Source organism: Drosophila biarmipes, chromosome 3R (genome assembly GCF_025231255.1).
Source record: "Drosophila biarmipes strain raj3 chromosome 3R, RU_DBia_V1.1, whole genome shotgun sequence".
NCBI classification, from domain to species: domain Eukaryota; kingdom Metazoa; phylum Arthropoda; class Insecta; order Diptera; family Drosophilidae; genus Drosophila; species Drosophila biarmipes.
The window spans coordinates 6,300,830-6,323,040 of NC_066616.1; the positions used below are offsets into that span (position 1 = coordinate 6,300,830).

General features: G+C 41.8%; 3 protein-coding genes across 4 annotated transcripts; 1 reads left to right on the forward strand and 2 right to left on the reverse strand.

The window, feature by feature from the left end:
• Positions 1-1,132: 1,132 nt before the first annotated feature.
• LOC108027241 (uncharacterized) lies at positions 1,133-3,653 on the forward strand. Its single transcript, XM_017098592.3, has 7 exons — positions 1,133-1,465; positions 1,520-1,827; positions 1,908-2,464; positions 2,522-2,668; positions 2,728-2,838; positions 3,001-3,158; positions 3,216-3,653. The coding sequence occupies exons 1-7, from the start codon at positions 1,246-1,248 to the stop codon at positions 3,503-3,505; spliced, it is 1,791 nt and encodes a 596-aa protein (XP_016954081.1). The 5' UTR covers positions 1,133-1,245; the 3' UTR covers positions 3,506-3,653.
• Positions 3,654-8,281: 4,628 nt separating this feature from the next.
• LOC108027070 (uncharacterized) lies at positions 8,282-9,695 on the reverse strand. Of its 2 annotated transcripts, none has more exons than XM_017098282.3 (3): positions 9,049-9,695; positions 8,680-8,997; positions 8,282-8,607 (listed from the first exon to the last, which is right to left on the reverse strand). In XM_017098282.3, exons 1-2 carry the CDS (start codon positions 9,578-9,580, stop codon positions 8,978-8,980), a joined length of 552 nt encoding a protein of 183 aa, XP_016953771.1. In that variant the 5' UTR covers positions 9,581-9,695; the 3' UTR covers positions 8,282-8,607; positions 8,680-8,977. The 2 variants fall into 2 exon arrangements, with proteins under 2 accessions (XP_016953771.1, XP_016953772.1); XM_017098283.3 differs by having other exon boundaries at positions 8,282-8,624.
• Positions 9,696-19,219: 9,524 nt separating this feature from the next.
• On the reverse strand, positions 19,220-22,087 carry LOC108027050 (facilitated trehalose transporter Tret1). The gene is made up of 7 exons (XM_017098258.3): positions 21,976-22,087; positions 21,803-21,920; positions 21,632-21,743; positions 21,435-21,565; positions 20,654-21,006; positions 20,015-20,427; positions 19,220-19,836 (listed from the first exon to the last, which is right to left on the reverse strand). Exons 1-7 carry the CDS (start codon positions 22,055-22,057, stop codon positions 19,639-19,641), a joined length of 1,407 nt encoding a protein of 468 aa, XP_016953747.1. The 5' UTR covers positions 22,058-22,087; the 3' UTR covers positions 19,220-19,638.
• Between the last annotated feature and the right edge of the window lie 124 nt (positions 22,088-22,211).

Genomic DNA, 22,211 nt, shown 5'->3' on the forward strand with positions numbered 1-22,211 from the left:
ACTTTTTGATGGTTCAAAGGTTTCTTCAACTAGCTTCAAATCCAATCCCAACTGCTTGTAATTCTTTCGCTTCTATACTCCCACATGTTGGAGTCAATCCGTTACGGTCCTGGTGTCCCTTAAGAATATATAGCAGTAGCTATAAGCATCGTCTGTCGACCCTTCGCCGTCACCCTTGAAATTTAAACACTTAAGGAGAAAAGTATGCTATATTTTTGCACAAGCCAAAATGCAATTTCATTGCTCACCAAACTAGGCAGCATTTTAGAGAAGAATACAAAATGTGAAGGTTGACCAGGATTTGCCATTTAGGCATCTCCTTGTATTGGGTAGGTGGGTCAACTCTCGTAGGCGAAGCAGCATCGCAAATGCAATAATCCTTAGAAGCAAACAATCATGTATGGAATTTCATTAAAGCTAATGCTTAAGTAAACGTAAAGCGGCAAACCCGAATCAATGTAAATTTAGCTAAATTATACACTCTAAAATGACAAAAAATGTTTCAAGACAATATTTATACGCTGGTGTTTGAGCTAACTATACTCATACTTAGGACTTACTATCTTAAAACTACAATTACTGTCTACACGAAGCATGCGTCTAGAACCCGCAGAACCAAAATAAATGACACTCTGCGACCACTTGTTGATGTTTCAAATGAAATTTAGTAAAATATCAATAGGCAGTGAGTTACATTTGGCAGGCAATTTCCAATGAAACACGCTTTGAGGGTTGGCTTACCGAATCGAACTGTATCTTGTAGATAACCATAGATCGTGAAACACAGATTATATACTACTAAGAACTATTTATGTTTGAATCAAAATGTTACTGCGTTTCTATTGGTTTGTGAAATCTCTCCAAAAAACCCTATCTCAACTAAAAAGAACACCAAGAAAATGAAGATATTTTTGTCACAATGAATTCTTACAATTCAATTCGATCCAATCTCATGGAAATGCAAACTATTTGGGTATGTAATATGCACACATTCTCATTAATTAGGAGTAAAATATATTGTGTATTATTATAAATATGTTGAGAACAAGCCCAACTCCAAACAAAACAGAAATGAAATGTTAGTGCAAAATAAATGTGTAAAATAAATACTTTGTTTTACTTCTGAGGCGGCGCCTAGAACAGTGTCACACATTCAGCATCCTTGAAGTCAACATAAAAGAAGCTCAAACGACTTGACTAGTTTTCAAGTTATTAAAAACCCCTGAAGATAAAGGTACTCAAACCATGCCGCCGTGCACATTGCGTCAGAGGGGTATGGCCTACATACCGCGTAGGGATAAGAATCGGGAGAAGGATGTCCTGGCCCCGAAGCCCGTGCATCCGCGGTCCCTGCGCTTCCACGGGTTCTTCGGCATGTCCTATGTCCACCAACATGTGATGGTCGACGAGCGATGGACACCCAACTCACTAACCGAGCAGTTCAAGGGAATGACCGACTTGTTGAGTAAGTTATTTATCTGGTTTGGCCTTTGCTCCATGAAAAACCTATGTTTAACAGCGCGCCGCTTGGTGTTTAAGAATCACGAGTCAAAGGCCAATCGCCAGCGGTATTTTCGCGAGAACAAGCGTCTAAAGCTGCAATGCCGGGATGGACGCACAAAGTTGCAGAATATTCTGGTCAACGACAACACGCACAAGATTCGCAACTTCCTCATCAACCACAAGGATATGCAGCGACTGTATCAGAAGATGCCAATTCACCTAGTGGTGGACAACATCAACCAGCGCACATTTGTCATGAGGAAGGAGCGGGATCGCTTGGAATTTCGGTTGGATCAGTTAAAGCAGCACTACAAGGAACAGCTGGTTGGTGCAATTGCGATTTATAAACTTAAACTAAAGACTATGACTAATTTTCCTTTCATCAAACACTATGAACCCATCAGCTGCGGCGGGCACTTCTGCAAAACCGCATCAAGTATCAGAACGAATTCATTCTCGACGAGGAGCTCAAGTCACGAGTTTTCCTCAAAAAGATCGAGAACTCCAATGTGCGCCTAAAGGCCATCAAGACCATAAACAATACCTATAAGAAGATGATTCAGGTGCTGGTCCATGACGAGATCTTTTACGAGCCCATCTTGCGCTCCCTCAGCAGCGACATGGACGATCAGTCCAACTTCATCAAGCACATCCTGTTCCTGGGCATGCCGGCTATAGCGAAGTTCAAGGAGCTGAACGACGAGTTCAGGCACATGGAGGAGAAGTCCCGCAAGAACCTGCAGATGAAACTGCAAATGCTGGCCTCTCTTAAAAAACCGGCAGGCACATCGATAAACTTCAACAAGCCCAAGGAGGCGCCTCCGACCACGAATCTAAAGCGATACGTCCGGGAGACCCAGAGCATGATGATCCTCAAATTGGAGCTGAAGGCTGTGGAGAAGACTATCAAGGAGGTCAAGTTTGTGACACTTTGTTCCCAGGCCAAGGAAATTTACCCACGGTTTGTATTCGAACTTGATTGCAGTTATGTCCAAATATTTAGTATTTTTTAACTTAGAATGAAGAGCCAGGTGGACAACAACGATAAGCTGCATCGCATGATTGTTAATGACATGTTGGCTCACGAAATGCTGGAAACCAAGATGAAGTGCGCCAGTGTTCTAAAGGGGGTTCTGGTCAACAACCTTTCAGAGGAAGAGATCAAGTGAGTTATAGATCAATAACTTGTTATACATTGCCTTACGTTTTGCGCTATAAATATAGTCGTCTGGAGCGCATCAAGGACCTGAAGAAAATGTTGCAAAATGATATTCAATTCGAACAAGACACACTGCAGCATCTCAAGAATAGAGCTGACGCATATGTTATGTTAAGGTAAATTGAAATTTTGAAAAAAATATAAACTTGCTGTGTAGGTATCTTAATGTCCAATCCCTTTTCGTAATTAATGTTGATATATAAACACTACATTTAAACTCGTTAAGAGGTGTAGTTGATTGACTTTCTGCTTAAATCTATCTATGATTGTTATTACAGAGTAAGCATTTGGAATCTGTTAGAAATTCTTCGACATATTGACCGCCAACCTAAATTGTTGCGTGCTCAGTACCCCAACTCGTACTTAAAGCTGCCGCTGCTTAAATTCGAAATGCTGAACATGAGGGCCGCTGCACCAGAGATTTTCGAGGAGAACAGTTGAGTCGACTCTTACAGCCTACAAGTGTAATAAATCTAAGCTTCTCTACCCGCAGTTGATAACATAATGCATATGGTGAAGCGCAAGATCTACAAGCTGATGAAGGCTTATGCAGTTGAGCTGAAACCGGCGACCGTCAAGCGAAATGTCGAGGAGTACCATGCCGATTTCTTGGCCAGCCTGGATATGTACGAGCCCGTGGACACTGAGGAGCAGGCCCCGACAGCTCCCGAGGACGATATCCTACAGGAGAACAAGACCATGGCCAATGTGCCCAATCGCAAGCAGATCAAGGCCCAAAGTGCCAAGCTCGTCGAGGAGCTGGCCAAACGGGATGAAATGTAAATGTTTATTTTCCTATTCGTGTTAGAGCTGCTTAAAATTCGAAGTAAGTTAAATTCTGCAAGTTTAACAACCATTTAAAGTGCCTTCAATTGAGTGGCCAACAGAAAAATAATAAATCGTGAGTTTTGCATTGACGAAATCCCGAAAATAGAAGAGCTGTTTTCCAGTAGTCGCCTTCCCATAATTTATCCATAATAGCAGCAAACGCCGCTTACTTTGCTGGGATCTTGGACTCCACCGATTTGGATTGCCTCAACTTTGGCTTTTGTTGACGCCCTGCATTTTCATCGGCAGTTGCAATAATAGCGAGGAAGAATTATTGTTCCGTTGCCTCATCTTATAATTTGGCAGTTTTCCCAGTTTGATTTGTGGGTTGTGTAAGGTGTGAATGGCTTAGATAAACCTTCAGGTTTGAGTATGGTGCGGATAACCTTCTATAATTTAATCCGCATTCGTTAGGCACATTTACGGACCGTCTTCGAATGCATCAATAGAGCCATTAATCATTTCCTGGCCACTCCACAGCGATTTCCTGTCAAGTCTTTTGCCCAAAAAGGTCAGTGGTTGTCATAAAAGTTAACTCGCTCGGCCGCCGACGGATGGAATCATTGGGAGTTCATCCGAACTGAAGCTGTCTGGATGGGACGGATGGGTTATGGCCCGTCATTTTCTCAGTCTTGGAGGAGCGCGCACGCTTCCATTCCAATCCGGAGTACACTTGCCGACTGCCTTCCTATCTATCTGTGCTGTTATATCTGCGTACACGATATCACGCCGACTTAAAAAACCCAACACGGGAGCACGCGAGCCCATAAGCCGCCAAATGAGGTTATGCAAGTCTCACATTATTCGCGGGCCACCATGTTTATTCATATCCACACACTCTCGACCATACTCACGTTCGCCCCGATGCGGTTATTGTCATTGTTTCCCCTCAAAGAGCCAGACAAATTGGGTGCTGGAAGAGCTTGGCCCAGGCGAAGCTGATGGTATTTTGGTGGCTGCCCTTAAGAGTTAATTTTGTGGTCAACTTTCGACACTTGAACGAAATGCTTTTCTATGGCTTACAAATATTTTGAATGATTGGTGTTTGCGGTGGACTTGTTGTGTAAATAAAGTAATTTAAGTTGAAGACAAAGTACGATAATAAATTTATTGCAAGGGAGCTGACATAATTCTTTGAATTCCTAGTAGTTTCTGCATTATTTCCGCTATGGATTGAGCACTTAAATAATTAAAAATAAACCCATCAAAGGCCACCTCGAAATTGGTTTAATAAATCAAAAATATGTACGGAAACGTATACCTTACAGAGAAATCAATTAATCCAATTGTTCAATGCGAATAATTATTCGCGAAATCAATCAATTTGGACAACTTGTTATAGGGGCTTATTCGCTTTGGCAATCGGACATATCTGCAGATATATAAATACTTGGGGTCTAATTACCTCAAAAAGGTAGCTTTTCACATGGCCCACTCCAGGATCAGCTACGTGATTGGGCCTAATAAATGGCTAATTTGGACATCGTAAATCTTCATAAGACGAACGATGCAATTGGCCAGGCTACTCGGACTGTCTTCAAGTAGTCAAAACCTATTTAACCCGCCACTTTGCACTCTTGCCCCAAAACGGCGATGTGGCCTGCTCAGTTCCTGTAGTCAGCGTTCAAACGGTTGCCAGTTGCAACATTTCAAGAAGCCACAGCCCACCGGCAGCCGTTCGGTCGTCCAATAATTATGAACCTTCTTGGCTGTTGGCGGCAGTTTGTGTTTGAAATTATTCGCATAGTAGCCCCAGCATCGTGGCAACAACAATTGGTAGTCAGTCAACTTAACGCGGGCTGCGAAACTAGCCAATTTCTGTTCGTTTTTGCCGGCTGAGTCGTGGCCAAAGTTTTTCTTTCCTTTTTCTTGCTTTGTACAATTTGTAAAACGAAGACGAACTGCCGGGAGAAGGAAGGAAACGTGTGATGCGAATGCCTGTGACGAAAGTGTATTACTCTAACGAGGGCTTAATGTGGTGTGTAAAAATATATCTTAAATGGAAAGAATTTTATCTCAAGAATAAACAAATAACAATAACAACATAAGCAGCTCTAGAGCTCAGAATATAAAATAGAATTGTGGCAATACCTTTGTTGATGCAAATGACGCAGTACTTAAAATTAGAAAGCCTAAAACAAAACTTACATGAGAAAAGATCAAATAATTGCTCTTGGCTTTACGCCTTTACCGAGGGTATAAACGTAGGATTTACTGCATTGCATGCAGCACCCCCAGGAAATTATCTTGTCAATGGCTGCGCTTCAATTGCCGTCCAGCTATTGTTGGGCTTGGGTTTCGCTTTGGGGTCTGGGGCCAACTCCTCCGCATCTGAGTCGGCCTGAGATGGACAGTAGCCCGGGCCTGGCTGGCAGTTCCCTTTTTTTGGGAGCTCGCTTTGAGGTGTGTTCCTGCAAAGCGCAGCCATATTTCTTCTTCATTTGCTGGCATAATTTACATATGGTTATATAAGCTGAATTCGGGAAGGCGACGGGGGAAAGCGAATCCATTGCAAAACTCAGCCCCAACTGATGCGGCATGTTTTATTTAATTGCCATCGAGTCATACCAAGTAAAACGGCGCAGAGAGAGCCCAAAGTGGAGTGCACATGTAACAGTTAACATCGATTCCACCCGACTAGCCATCCGTCCGTCTTTCCACCTTCAATCGGTGATTTGTGTAGGGCAGACAGTTTTGTCTTTTGTTCGTGGTCAATGGCTGCGTATGGGTTTCCTAACATTTTGCCCCTCTCAACAGCCCAGCATGTGGCCTGGAAACAGCAATCGATGTGGAGAAGCTCCTAACAATCATCATCAAAAAGCTTATAATTTGTCAATGCCTCTGCAGAAATAATGCACGTAATAAAATTTGGTTTGCTCCACATAAATCTCCGAAATTAATTGGGTTGCAGTGAGCAGAAATAAAAGAAGCGACCAATTTGGGCTATTATATCACCTGCAGAACGATATCAACCAAAGGTTCAGCCCTTATGCGAACACTCCCATTTCTTTGGCCCAGAGACCGGCTTCAGCCGGCCACAGAACAAAAGTTATAAATAAATCTGTGTCACTGGCAGAACCCAGCACAAAACAATAGATAAATAAACAAAAACGACGCTAAACAAATACAGCTCGAATCATTCAAGATTATGCAATTTATAGGAGTAAATGAAAATATCAAACACGCAAGCGAAAGAAACGAAAGACCCAATACAAAAGACTTGGACAACAAACTTGTTTTGGTTCTAGGCGTAGAACAAGTTCAGGTGAATCTCGGCGAAACTTTCCCAGCGACGGAAGACTTTTGTCCGAACTGTAAATTGCTGGCATGCATATTGTAATAGTGTCACTTTGTCTTGGCCCAGTCATCTGCCTAATTAACAGAGCTTCATAAATATTCAAGCCAATCGTAGATAAGAACTTCTGCCAGTGGCTCTAGGTCCCAGAGTTGCACGTTCCGTTCGTGTTGTTCCGCCATTAAGGCTTCAGCCCAAGCCTTTGGTTCTCGGAGACTCGACGACTCTAGCCCAAGAGTGTTTTGAAATCACTCTCTATAAATATGGATTTCTCAAGAGCTCGCTGTGAGAGTCTGGCCGGGGCTTAGCTGACTAACAACCGATTATTTTAATTAAATTTTATTATAAGAGACAAAAGACCCAACGCCCACATGCCAATGGCAAAGCAAATGCCCAAAAAAATATATTTTTATTGCGGAGATTGTGCAATTGTTTGCCTAACCAGCTGCTGTTCTATGCAAATGTTCCAGCCTTATCTCCCCAGCAAATTAGACAGCTGCACTTATCAGCCACGCTGGTTAGAACACGGCCCGAACTCCGGCGACCTCGGGCATGGATTCCAGCCTAATCCACGCCCCGCCCACGGATTGCCCTTCGGGCAGGCACTGCAATTGTTCAGTTAGAGCGCGATAGTGCAGACATTAGACACTTCATTTCATTTGGTTTGCCGTCGCGTCCGTACGGCTTTCAATACCTCAATTAACCCATCATGGGCATGCGCAGCTTCTGTCTGCGGCTTTGTTTTCCGTTGGCTTCGAGCTTTGTTTTTCTTTCGCATCTTCGAGATGCCTATCGAGCCAACACTTACACGTCGATCTACAATTTCCGAGATCCGAGATAGTCGCCGGTGGCTTGTTATGGGCCCAGAATTTGGGGTGCCATTGAGGAGTCGTGAATCAGTTAAAGTTCTTGAAAATAATTAAAAGGTTCCGCGACTGTGGCATACTTGAAATCATTACCAAGCTCAAAATAACCATTATCTAGGCAGTGATACAAGGAAGTACCAACTTAACTGTGTGAATTATTTTACAATTGACTCTTAAATTGGTTTGAAAATAATCTTCGCTCTGAGAAATTATCATAAGTCGGATTACACTGGAAACCAAAACCTTTACAGTTTGTCCCTTATGGGCATTCAATTATCTTAATATAGACGCATCTAAACATAGCTGCATACTAATTTTGCGATCCTTTATGAAATCACCGTTTTTAAATACATTAACCAGATTAGAAATGTTTTTAAAAAGCATCCATGTTAGTATTATAAAAAAATTAAATAAAAGTAATAAAAGAATTTTAGAAAGAATAATTATTTATTTTTCTTTTTTTTGGTTGGGGCTGTTTTTGCTATTAATTTGTATGCTTCAACTGAGTGGCAACGTGCAATCCCCGCTCTAAATCAATGTATGTGTGCTGAAAAAGCATTTTATAAAACATTGTCAGCTGAATAAGGTAACTTTATTACAAAATCATCGGTTAATCTCAAGAACCTTTTGGTGTTCTATTGAACGCCTGGTTTCCGGCCGCCTTTCCAATGTTCTTTTTGAGTCTAGCTCTTGATGGCAAATCAAAGCGAAAGGTGTAAATATCATATTGGAGAGTATGCAAATAAGGTTCCGATTCAATTGTAAGTCCGAGACTACCTCTCAATCGACCTTGATTGGAGCTAGCTCGGTGGCTTTTATACATCAAACGTCAAATCTGTCAGGGAATACTCGACAGTCTGGAGCTGCAAAGGCGTCAATAAGAACAGTCCAAGTCGCTACAAAAATAAAAGTTCTAATGAAAAGCAATCATAATGAATCATGTCTTATAAGCCTGGTAATAAGCTCACCTTTCATAAACTTTCGGCGATTAATTGTTGGCTTGTCTTGTTCTAGTTCTAGAGTTCTAGCTCGTGATGGCCACCTAAGATAAGGCATATTGAAAATATAGGGCGAGGGAACCAAGAGATAATTGAGTTTGCTATCCCGGCCTATCTCTGAAGGAATATTGACTAGGGCTAGCCCGGTGGTTTCTTTACATCAAATGACAAATCTATCGAGGTATGCCCGATAGTCTGGAGCTGCAAGTGCATCAATAAGAACATTCAAACAGCATTTAAAACGCCTGAGAAAGAGACAGTTTCCGTTTTAGGTCCTGTAGACATTGTCTAGAAAAGAATCCGATTACTATGGTAATATTATTAGGATCTGGCTCTTACCGGCTAAAAGTTGATGGGGCTCCGAATCCAGCTTCTTGTTGGCAGCATCCTCGATGTAGTCTCCGGCAGCCCGCAAAGGCAGAGGTTCTACCGCCGGGAGATAGGTGGGAACGGGCTCGAAAGGCTGCTGGTCTCTATCGTCCTGTTTTGATGGCCCAAACCGTACCGCCTCCTTTTCGACTTCCTCCTGGTGTTGAGGGATCTTTTTCTGGCAGTTGAAGAATCGAATCCACGTATGTGGCCGGAAGAACCGACACCCCTGCTTGGGGGCCTCTTCAACCGGTGCTCCCTTCCAATCGTTGGCTACCTGATCACGATGCAAGTGCCGATGGTGTTGATGCTGGTGCTGCTGCTGCTGCTGCAGACGGCTAACGTCCTCCACCACAAACAGGATGCCAGCCACAATTAGGAGAGCCACCGAAAGCAGGACGAGGAAGCAGAGGATGTCCTGAAGCAGGGACCTCACATAATCTGGGTTTCCCGATCGTCGCTCCTCGGCGGGCCTTTGGCTTTCGGCCTTGGAAAGATCCATGAGCAAAGAATTTGGAAAAGCTGAAATTTGCACGAAGTTAAATTTTTAACTTATTATTTTGGTTAATTTTGAGTACCGAACGGTGTTGACTGCTCAACCGACCATGTAGAATGAAGTGCTTTAGGCTGCCCTACGATGACGTCTAACGGACTCTAAACACCCCGCTTACTAACTTGGAAATCGCCTATTTTTTCCTTAGCTTTGTTGTGTTCCCTGAATTTCTCTTGATAAGCCCAACTTTCTCAACCTCTATGGCAATTGGTGTAATTGAAACTCTTTAACGGCAATCAACATGGCGTTTGATGTGATTGAATTATTGGACACTTAAATGGGCGGCCCTCAGCGAAATGCAAGGCAGCCAAGTCGAGTCGAATGAAAGAGTCTTTAGCGCATTTTCCTGTTTTCACACCTCGGGCAGCCCTTTCTTCCGTTCCTTGGCCCTCATTTGGAGCTTCGGAATGTCGGCCTGGGGAAGCCCAACGTACCACTCAGTGCTAATGAAGATGTCTTCCCCAAAACTGGAACCGAATCCGTGGCAAACTGCCAGGCCTGGCAGTTCATTAGTCAGGAAGTGTTATACATGATGCAGTCGACTGTGCGGCCATGCATGTTAGCGAAATTGAGACTTTAATTTGATTATATAGACACTAAAAGGGGAAGGAATGGATATTATGTAAACGGTTCGTCAGTGACTTACTAATTTTGCAACCATAATTGGGACTTAGTAATAGCTCAACAAAAACACAGAAATTCAAAGAAGGGATCATTTTGGTTCAACTTTCGTTAAAAAATTTTATGATCTTACGAAAATAATTAGATCATTGCTTAAATAAAAAAGCGGCTTAAAATGATTCCGATTTAATACTACTAATTACCTCCATTTTTAATACAAATAAAACAAATAAATTCGATTTCCGTAAAGTGTTTTCAATCAGCTGGCTAAAATCAATTAAAAGGCAACTGCAAATGCTCAGTTATACAATCAGAGTTGTAAATTGTAAATGCCCTCACTGTGTGACGCTCCGCAACTGATAAGGCCACCTCCCCCTGGAGCTGAGGAAAACCAAGAGCTCGGCGAATACAACAATGGCAGCGGAGACATTACATAACCTCCAGATGCCAGGGCAGGCACAATAACCTACAAAGGCAACCTCCACTAACCGACTGAACCCAGGCCCGAAAGGGGAAAAATAAAATACAAAATACAAAGCTAAACTGCTTAAACCAACGTAATACAGTTTGCAGCTTCTAGAGAAAATGAAACAAAAAAAAAAACAAAACCCGAGCGGGAAAATCATCGGGTCGAGTTGTGTGTGGGAAATTGCGACAACGACAAATAAATTACAGCAACGCTTAAGGTCAAGCGATTTGTGCAGAAATGAGGCATATAGAAAACATATTGCCGCGATCGCTGCCTTTCTGATAACCAAAGAAATGAATAGGCCCTCGACTGCTAACTGCCGACTGCCGTCTGGAAAACAGTGATGCTAACTGTCTAGGTAGTCAACTAATAAAAACAAGTACTTTTACCCAATTCAATCTATTAAAATCCGGGTTTGTCCACAATGCTTTGTGTGTGTGTGCCAAGCTAGGTTGTGTACTGTTCGTGGGGCGGCAGATAACAAGCAGATATCTTAATGCTGCTCAAGAAGAGTTAACTGAAAAAGTATTAGAAACTATTTCTAAAGAGTGTATAAGAAATAATAGGTTTTTATGTGTAATATTATGGGTTTAGGGACAACATTCCGTACCTGAAAGTACCCTGGGTTAAAGTAAAAAGTAAAGAGTACCCTTGTCATCACTGCTACCAAGTGCCAGTCTGCTAGACTGCCGACGAATCGTGGCTACCTCAATTGCTGCGGGGTCAAATGGCGTTGAGGTAACGAGGCGAGCTAAATCATCGACTTCAACTGGGAGTCAACACGTGCAGAGTGTTCCATGTCCCCGGCTCAGAGCTGGGCTGCGAGACTTCTGCTGTGGAGTCGCGCGGCTCCGCCAGAATTGATTGCCACTTGGGAAGGCCATTTCGGCTGCTTTTCTACCGCGTCCGTATATATAAATCAAAAGAATTTTTCAAATTGCAGTCCACGCCATGATTTTTGGTGGCGAGCAAGGCCCAAACTCTTGTCTGACATTAGCTATCCACCTGGGGAGCGCCTGGGTCTGGGGCGAATCAATGTGTCAAATTGGGGTGTGAGGCATTTTGGAATGGTTTTCGGTAGTCGGTGATCAATTAAATTCGTATTAGTTGTACTTTGCTCTTTCTACTATTCTTGGAAAATTTGCTGAATAGAAAAAGCCTTTGTATGCGAGAAGCTTACATATGTATTTCTAATTGTTTCTCCATAGGGCACAAGCTCAATATAATAGACGTTTCCGATTCCATAAAGTAAATGTATTCTTGATCAGGATCAGTAGCCGAGTCGATCTAGCCATGTCCTTCTGTCCGTCCCTGTGAACACTGAGATCTCGGAAACTATAAGAAGTAAAATATTCATACATATTATGCAGATTTCTAGGCTTCCTGCGCAGCGAAAGTTTGTTTAAGCGGAGTGACACGCCCCGTCTAACGCCCACAATCCGCAAAATCAGTAGTGCCTACAGTTTTTATAAATTTGAAACAAAATTTTAACTGAAATGTATTTGTCTCATCAATACCTATCGACTCACCAAAAAAAAGGTGGTACGCCCACACTAATGCCCAAAAATGTCCAAAAACGCTTGAATCTGTCTGCCGCTCACATAACATCTACTAAAAACGCCGGTAGATGGTGCTCTAAAATATCGCTTTGCTGCTTATATAGCTTCATTATCCTTTTGCTCCCTTAAACCGATTAACAAGTCGAGGCACTCGACTATAGCGTTCTTCCTTCTTTAACATAAAACCTCATACGCTTGGAAATATCATTTTTTAATTAGTTGTGAATTTCGAATTTAACTTTATCAAAATCGGACGACTATATCAGCTGCCATACGAACAATCGGAAAATTAGTAGAAAAATAATATGAACAAATTTTAACTGTGGTGTTTTTAACATATAACCTCCTACGCTTGGAAATAACATTTTTAAATTAGTTCTGAATTTTGAATTAAATTTTATCAAAATCGGACGACTTTATCATATAGCTGTCATAGGAAAGATCGGAAAATGGGTGGAAAAATAATATGAAACAATTTATAGCTTCGGTGTTTTTTAACATATTATTATTATTTTTAGGTGTATAAATAATTATATTTTTAAGAATTAAAATTAATAAAAAAAACGGACGACTCTAACATATAGCTGTCAAAGAAACGCTCAGAGAAATATTAAAATATTTTTTTTAATAAAACTGATCCCACCAACAATCCTTAAAAATTTCACATGGTGTTACTAACGTTGATTAATTCTTATAACTGCAAGGGTATACAATTCTCGGCTTGCCGAAGTTTACTTCTTTTCTTGTTTTTGTTCAATTTCACGGAAAATTATGTTGAAGTATATTTAAACTATTCATAGATACTTACGTATTTGCGAGGTAGAATATGGAAACAACTTAAGGTTTTATATTTTTGTTATGCCAAACGCATGGCTTCCCAAGTTACGACACCTCTCGTAAGTTGCGTAAACTTACAAACATATGTTTATTATCAAAAACTATTTTTATACAATTATGCAATGATTAAATGTTCTTATAAAACTTGACAGATTAGATATCGAACAATTGAAATAAAACAATCGAAAAGATCTGAAATCTCTAGGGACTCATTGTAACAAACTTTATACGAGTGTTAGTAATTATTGTTCCCATTTTTTTCTCTGGATGGATAAGGAATATACGCTGAGCCAAGATTCTCAGAACCTTATCAGCTCAGTCGATGTTTCTTAATACAAATGTATAAATTCTTGCCTTTTGGAGGTGTTGAGTTTGATCGCTGGACACGTATCAAACAGTCTCCCTTCCCATTTCGGGGATTACACATATAACCGACATATTCGTAGCTATGGCATTATTCTGGTCTTTTGTACTGCTCTTCGTTTATAGTTTAAACCACACAAATGGATTTTGTGTACGATCCTTAGACTTAGATCACGGAAAGGTCACGTATAAGGACAATGATTTTTCAGTGGAGTTTCAGTGCGACCCCGACTATTATCTGAAGCGAAGTGCGGAGCTTCCCTGCAATGAAGATGGTCTCATAACAGAATTAAAGCCATTCTGTGCCAGTAAGTGCTAGATAATTATACCAAATATTAATTAAAATTTAATTAATATTAATAAAAAATCACAGAATAAAAAAAAGCTTTCTTGAAAAACAATAAGTTGTTCTTTTTAACGTTATTAAAGCCATAATTGCAAAATTTAAGTGTTCTGCTACATTCAAAGAAGTTTTAAGGGATATCAATTTCACAGAAAGATGAATAACACTTCTTTACGTTTTAGAGTTTAGAAATTTGTCTAGGTCGTATGCATAATTTGTGTTAAATTAACTCACGTTTCAGCAACATATAAAATATTTTTTTTAGGAAACACCAAAGCAATTATATTTTCTAAGAAAGACTCTTTTTAACCATCTGACCTATACCTTTTAAACCCAACTTTTTACTAATTTTAGAAAGAGGCTGCCAATATGAAAACGGAGAAATTGCATATGGTTTACAGAGGAATATAAAGTGCTCGAATGGAGTTGTGGCCGGACATCCCATTGCCTATTGCGATGGTGTAAAGTAGAGCAACGAGCTGGGAAACTGTACGATGGAAAACACAACAGTCTCTTCCTGCGGCTTCGAGAGGCAGAGTATGTGCGGCTGGCTGCCGTTTCCGCCTTTTGGTCTTTGGAAGCGAGTCAGTTATGACACCCACTTCCATTACTACGAAACAGGACCTAGCGCCGATAGCATACCCAATGGATACTACATGCGGCTGGTGGCCGGGAGAGGCAAGTCCGCCGACAGGTACCACTTCCTGTCGCCAACATATCCCAAGGAGTTCAGTCAGCACAAATCCTGCTTCTCGCTCCGCTACCTCATGTTCGGTCGTGGAGTGGATTCTCTGGTAATTTCCGTTGGACCAGATACAAATCCCATTGATGGTGCCAAAAGCGTGTAAGTAGATAGGTTAATAAGTAATGTCGAAATTAGTTGATGATTAATGAATGCTTATAAAATTCAAAAGAGAATTATTTTCTTTAAATTTCGTTTTTCTGCATCAATACTTACTTTGTCTTTTATAACAATCTATTTATATATATTTAGACTGAATTTAACTGGGTCCCAAGCACCCAAGTGGATTGCTAGGACGATCCCCATTCCCGTAATGGAGCAGGACTTCAGAGTGGTCTTCATTGGTAAAAATGAGGTGGGTTAATTCGCAGACATCGCCACAGACGATGTGAATTTGATGCAGGGTGAGAAATGTACGGACTTAAGCCAAGATCCCTGTCTGTGACTACCACCAGTTCAATAGCAACCATTAGTGACAAAACCCATCAGTGGCACCAAAACCCATCAGTAAGGAATCCCCAAAAACCATCCCTAGCTGTGGCCTAAGCCTTGTCGTTCCTGTTTAAGAATATTTAAGTAGTACGATTGAATATGAAAAAGTTCAGGATAAAGGTTTCCATTACGCGGTTACACATAGAAGTCGCCTGCGCCCGGTTCTGGTGCCCTTCGTCACTACCTGGACTACCGTTGACGGTGATATGACCAGTAATCGGGGCTCCCCCACTCCCTTTCGACCGAAACCTAAGGTTTGCCCTTTTGAGGAGGTGAATGGCTGGCCAGTTTCATAACCCATTTCGATGGGTTGTAACTAGCAACTAGTTTCGCTATCGTCTTCGTGCCTTCATGTCTTCATTTCACCCACCGCCACCACAGATTGTGTTAAAATTTTATTTTTGCATAATTGAAAAAATTTAACAACTTTAGCCAAACAAATTTTACGTTAACGGTGCGCATTTTGTAATTTCGCTCGCGTGCACACTTCGCTTGCCTAGCCGACCTGACCCATTCCATGGCTAAAATGCTTGAAAAAATACAGAAAGCCGAGAAAAGCTAAAACATTATTACAACGAGCAGCGTGATTTCCGGAAGTTGAAGCTGAGGCGAAACAAAGGCGCCTGCGCCTGCGCAAATGTCGTCGTCGTTGCTGTCGAATTGATTGTTGCCGTTGCAGTTGCAGTTGCTGTGGAAGTTGCTGCGAAGATGCAAGGAAAGTCGTGCTGCAACAGCTGCAGCGGCAGCTCGGCAAAGTTGCCGTCCTGCTTCGTGCGAATAATGTCATTTGTGTTTGTTTTATAACCAAATTTACAACAACTTGCCACTGTCGACGGCATGGCGGACACAACGACACTGGGCACTCAACATAATTGCTCCAATCCATGTTAATGTTGTCGATGGGCAATCTACAAGAACCTTTTTTCTGCCTTTCAAGGATAGTCACGATTTCTTCGAGTGCAGTCCATTTAAGGCAGTCCATCAAGTCATTAAATCATACCTAGGTTAAACGGAAAAAATGTAAGCAATTTCTCGAGGTAACACCTGTTTACACTTGAGATTTTTAGTTGCATTTAACAAGTTTTGGGAACTATTTAACATTTTCTCTTACATCTTCATATTTAATTTTGTATAATGATTTTTATAATTGTAATGATACTGTCTTCTAGAAAACTGCAGTGTTTCGGATTTAATGGTATTTAAATTATAAAAGAGTACATCTGAACGATGTATAATTAAAAAATAAAAACCGTCTTCCACTTACATTCTTTTATGTCTATCATGCAACTTTCACCCCAAGCTTTTTAGGAACATTCGAATCAATCATCTTATAAGAGAAAATACTTTTCCCTTACTTTTACTTTACCAGCAAAGAATAGCCAAAAGAAGCCAATAACTTCAGGGTCAGAAATTATGTAATCTGTTCGATACTCCAAAGTTGCGTCATCTGCCAAGACTCAGCTAATTCCTAATTAATAGTTTTTCTTCTTTTGCTACGTGGATTGTGTCTGCACGATCTTACATAATAATTATAGAAATGAAGCTGTCGTGGCAAACATAAATTAGCATTATAGAAAATAGAAAGAAACCCCTTCTTAGTCGGCCCCAAATGGTGGCCAAATGGTGTTTTTGCCCTCGCATCCTATCCTCACACTTGACCATTCTTTAAGCTGCTGATGATCGTCGCTAATTTTATGCCAGGTCTCGTTGGATTTCATAAATCTTGGTGTGGCGAAATTTCGTCCAACTGACGGAGGCATTAAATTAATGTTCTAACATAAATTTATAATTCATGTTTAAAGGCCAGGCCACCACTTCTGTAAAAAATGATGGCTTTGTCTTGGCAGCCGCCAGTTCAGGTTGATTTAATGACCTTTTTAAGACGCTGAAGCCGCCGATGCTGGCTTAGACACAGGTACTCTTATTAATTATTTTATTGGCAGACGTTTTTCAAATGCTTCTCTGGCAGGAAGCGCTTATTAAAGTTTAATTCCTTGTGCAATTTCTGTCGGCCTTAATTAATTTTGTCAAGTTTTAATAAATTGCTGTTTACCTATTTATCCTGCTGGCAATTACTTTAGAAGGCTACGCCAATTATTTGAGTATATTCTCAACAGACTCTGGAATAATTTAATGCAACCAAGAGCCAATGATGTCTTGATATCGGAATTTATCTAAGCTCCGCTTCACGCACTTCACTCGCAACTTGACCTTTCAATTAATCATGGCTGAAATATGAGTGTGAGGCTTTTCGGCTAGTTTCAGGTAGCTTCTGCTGTCAGCCACCCTATCAGACATGTTTTTCATTTGCCGCCTTATTTACCATAAAGTTTTCACACCACCAGTCAGGTTTTTTTGGAAGTATGCCAATGTGTATGAATATATAAGTATTTTGGTTAGGCCACGTTAAAAATGCAAATGGTCTTTGTGCATAGATTAAGCTTTTTATTTTGGCCAAAGTTCAATCAACTTTGGACCAAACTGTTTTAGTCTGCAGCAGAATAAGGTATTATGCAAACGGCTTGAAAAAGAACCAAATCATTCGATCCGGCCCAATGCCCTTCGCCCAGCCTATTGTATAATACTGGTGATCAAAAGAAATGCGGAATTCAGTGAGCCCGGCTCACTTCACAAAATTAGAGCGTATAAACACTTAAGGCAATTTTTCACAATTATCGAAATCGACTGCCAAGGAGCACAATAGGAACTTAACAGCCGAACAATAATGAATTCAATATTTGCAATGACACAATAAATAAATTGCGGAATAATTTCACTCGCAATCGCGCCGTGGTCGTCCCGAAAAGTGTACGGTTATCAAGGGGATCGAGATCACAGGGTGAGTGGCACCCGGCGCTAATTGTGAGTTATGGAAGTTGAAATCGGAGTTGCTACCGTGGGCCGGGCAGCAGCAACAGCAACAGCCAGGAATGACATTTCGGTCAGATCGGACGGAAAATTGCGTGTTAATAGTCATGCAGGGCAGACAATGGACTGTTTGCTTTCTTTCAGCCAGCTCAGCCGATCAAAGCCAGACAATTGGCATCCGTGCAGCCACAAATCAAATGCTCGTAATCGCAACAATGAGCAATTGCTGGCATTAGCCGCGATTGTTTGGCCAACTTTTGGGCCTCTTTTTACCTGGCTTTCGATCTGGAGTTGGGAGTGGTTGCAACAGTGCCAGGGCCCACACACTGGGCATTGTGGCAGCACGACCACCGACTTCCGACAAGTCATCCAGGGCTGACCCATCAGCCCGCTTGATTATCAACTTAATCAGCGGCCGCTAATTGCAGTCCGCCGCCGCATTTGCACTTAGCCCAACTGCAGTGAGTGCAGATAAGTTGGAGTCGTTACAAATTTCCGCCTGTCAGTGGACCGTCTAGATCCCATTTCCACCGAGTGACAGAAAAACGTGTGAAAATTATGAAACTGCATTTTGATGCAACGTCGGGTAAGTGGATGTGGATCGAGATGGGGCTGGACTCCCGAAATAAGAAACTCCCCCGCTCAAAATGTGAGCATTAGACAGTGCCTCTGTGGATTTTGCGACTCCAGCCCAGCTGCATCTTCGCTTCGTTTCGACTTGGCTTTGTTTGGGCTGGCATCGTCTCCGGAGATCTGAGCGAGATTTGTGTGTCCTGTCATAGAGATCAAATTTTCTTCGCTCCCCGCTCACATCGCGCCGCTTAATTTGCACTGAAACTGCATTTGCGGCGCTCCAAAGTGCCGGTCGTAGCAGAAAAATAAATAATTTTTATTGTGTTGAATTTATGAGTCATTGTTTGGCTCTTTGGATCTTCGGCTGCCCGGCGTTTGCCTCCGCCGGCTTTATCTTCTACGCTTTTGGGAGTTCATTAATTCTGCATCGCAGCGTAATCGCAGGGAAAACGACTGGGAAAAAGAGTTTTCTTGTTGCATCGCAGGCCTATCCCTGCGAAATGCAGTTCGCTTCAGTGGCGGATAATACTCAGTTATGATATAAAAGGAAAAACCTTTAAAATACTATACCACGATTTTAAATCTAAAGGAAAATATAAAGAAATTTGTTTTATCAATCAAGTTTATCAACCAAAAAAAATGCCTAGACTTCACTCGTTTATTTTATTTTTAATGAAGTTAGTGAATTATAATCTTTTCTTAAAATATCAAAGAAAGCCGATTCGAATATGAAGAATTTATTTTGTTTAGTTTTTGTCACACAATTCTGGGTGCATTACGAGAGTTATGTTATCCCACTACTTCAAAGACAAACTTTTTAAGCTAAATAACAAACCCATATATTTAAGTAAATAATAGCTATTGGTAACTTAGGCCTATTCATTTACAATTTTCGCGCTTATCAATCACAAGATCACGGCCCCGAGACTTTCTCCCAACAAAATAAAATTGAATTTTTATGTACAGAAAGCCATAAGAAAACCGCAATGTTCGAAAATTGAATTAAGTTCAAGAGTTCAAGATGAGCCGTTGCCGCCTTTGTGCTGCAAATTATTAAGTGAGTACTCTTAACTTGGAGCATTTGGGTTCCCGCAGCTTATGCAATGGTCTCGCACCGCCACCGGGCCGGGGTTCATGTCATCAGTGCGTCATCAGCTTTCCTTTGGTCTCCGGCAGAAACAGTCCCAAGACAATGAGTCCAAACAGGCACATGCCCGACGACATGAACATGGTGGCAGCCAGGCCCTGATCGTAGATCATCGTGGGGTAGATCTTGAGACTCACAAAGATAAATCCGCTGAAAGTGGCCATGCTCAAAGAGGTGCCAATGGAGCGAATCTGCAATTAGTAGGCAACAAAATATGTGATACTTTTGCAAACTGAAAGATAAATATCTACTCTAGATAGAGAGATTAGTTTTTGAATTTGTCAATATTTTGGTGTTACATAGTATTACTCGAAACCCAAGAACATCATAAGGTGAAGCCTCCCATTGATTTTTTTGCAAACCACTCACCTTAGCTGGCAGCAGCTCAATGATGATGATGAACATCAGGGCTATGACTCCCAGTGATGCAATGCAGGCCACGAAGCACATTATCACCAATGGCAGCCAGCCATTCTGGTCCAGGAACTCCTCCGAGGCGAAACACTTCAGCAGAGCGATGGCCAGCTCACCCGAGCCCATTCCACCCATCGAGGTGAGCAGCAGGACCCGACGTCCCAGGCGATCCACCAGGGCCACAGCACTGAAGATGCCCACCAGCTGGGCAGCTCCCACCACAATGGTGCAGGTGTTCGGGTCCAGTTTGTTGCCCAGCTCCGCAAAAATGTGCGATGTGTAGTTGAAGATGGCAAAGCTCCCCGACAGCTGATTGCAGATGATCAGCACGAAGATCAGGCCGAAAATCTTAAGTGTCGGAACGTTGACTGCAAAGGTAATAATAATAAGTAATATGGAGTCTGTTCGATATAAAATGGTACATGGTCGATCCTCTTAAGGTGAAAATAGCATTTAACTAATGTGCGTTTATTATAGTACATCAAAATGCCAATCTTCGAAGTAGTAACCACACTACTTCCGTATGATCAGTTTATCTTTTTAATTATGATGACCACACAAATTAATCTTTATTTAACCTCTTATCTCACTCACAGAAATCTCGCCAAGAAATGCTCTCGGTGACGCCGCCGCTGAGAACCTGAAGCCGAAAGGTGTCGAACTCTACTTTGGCCGCGTCATGCTTGGAGGCCTCCTTGTCAGAGGAGGTGGGGGGCTTCAGATTTTTGTAGAAGTAGAAGGACTTCTCCGCCTGGTCGTCGCGCCCATGCCTCAGCAAGTATTGTGGTGTCTCCGATAAGCCAATAACTGCCAGCATAAACACCACCGGCAGGGCGACGATAATGCACGGCATCAGATAATACGAGAGATACGAGGCCATTGTAAAACCCACCATCATGCCGATGCTAACGTACATCATGGCCATGGACGACAAAGCTCCGCGAACGCTGGAATAGTTGTGATTTCCTTATATTATTTCAGAAATAAATCTTTTTATTCGCCTAGTTTTCATAAGGATCCATCTAGCAATATCAAAGCTTAAATTAATCCAAGGGGGATCGATGCTCCGAAGTTTAAATTTTCAGAAAGCCCCTCTAATATAACCGTTAATATTTTTAAATGATTGACTAATGTAATGAAATCAAGTACTCGTTACTTAAATGTAGACAGCCTTTAATTCCGAGTACTTCATTATAAATAGCCAATACTTCCCGGAGCTCTATCTAATCGATGGAAGTCAGACAAAAGTGTGTCCGTAGTATTGAATGGAACAACGCAGTGTTTATCAGCTGCACGTAAAACTTGAAATAATCTATAGTTAATAGATTACCCTAATCCAAAGGGTTGTTTCTCACTCGAAACCGACGTCACTTACCTATTGTCGGCTATCTCCGCTATGAATATGGGCAACACTACATAGCAGCCGCCTCCGGACATTCCCGCCAGAAATCTCCCAGCATAAAGATACGTGACGTCCTGGGCGCAATAGATAAGGATCCAATAAATCTATGGAATACAAGAACACGCTGAAGTGACTCAAGCTCTTGGGAAACCCCTTCAAACCTTATCTACCATATTGGGTATGGCCAGGAAATACATGCACAGTTTACGGCCCAAGCGATCGAGCAGCAGTCCGAAGATGATATTGCCAGTCAGCGAGCCTAGGCCGATAAGTGATCCAACCCTGACAATATAGGCCAATTTCACCTAAATTCACCAATTTCTCGTGGGAAATCAACTTACCAGGATGCCTCTACGATGGTCAGTGGTTCGCCTAGGGGACTCTCGTCGGATCCCAGGAGTCGTAGAGAGGGCGACAGCCATCCCACGGCAATTCCATGGGTCAGCGTCATAATGTGCACTGTGCAAATTAACCTTTATTAATAGTTCCTGTCGTCCTCCGAATTCTCACCCACCCGTCATGGTGGCAATAAATTGCCATCGGTAGCGCGCACTAAAAACACTCAGCTTCTGCGGATGACTTGAATCGAAAGTCATTTTGGCGGCTTTATTTTAAGACTCCCAAAAATATTTTTTGGATTACCAACTAACCGCTGGGCGGTCGTGCGCCTAATGAGAGTTCTCACTTTGGGTGGCCAACCTTTTTGTAGTGGAAATCACGTCGAGATACGCCTTCTTCCCAATCTTCTCG

Excerpts from the sequence above, each read along its gene's own strand:
- LOC108027241 (XM_017098592.3), top strand. The coding sequence starts at position 1,246 with ATGCCGCCGTGCACATTGCGTCAGAGGGGTATGGCCTACATACCGCGT. Across the intron at positions 1,828-1,907 it reads AGCACTACAAGGAACAGCTG|CTGCGGCGGGCACTTCTGCA; the intron begins GTTGGTGCAATT and ends TGAACCCATCAG. Across the intron at positions 2,839-3,000 it reads GACGCATATGTTATGTTAAG|AGTAAGCATTTGGAATCTGT; the intron begins GTAAATTGAAAT and ends TTGTTATTACAG.
- LOC108027070 (XM_017098282.3), bottom strand. The coding sequence starts at position 9,580 with ATGGATCTTTCCAAGGCCGAAAGCCAAAGGCCCGCCGAGGAGCGACGA. Across the intron at positions 8,998-9,048 it reads GCCCCATCAACTTTTAGCCG|ACAATGTCTACAGGACCTAA; the intron begins GTAAGAGCCAGA and ends ATTCTTTTCTAG.
- LOC108027050 (XM_017098258.3), bottom strand. The coding sequence starts at position 22,057 with ATGACTTTCGATTCAAGTCATCCGCAGAAGCTGAGTGTTTTTAGTGCG. Across the intron at positions 21,566-21,631 it reads TCCTGGCCATACCCAATATG|ATTTATTGGATCCTTATCTA; the intron begins GTAGATAAGGTT and ends TGTATTCCATAG. Across the intron at positions 21,007-21,434 it reads GCGGAGATAGCCGACAATAG|CGTTCGCGGAGCTTTGTCGT; the intron begins GTAAGTGACGTC and ends CAACTATTCCAG.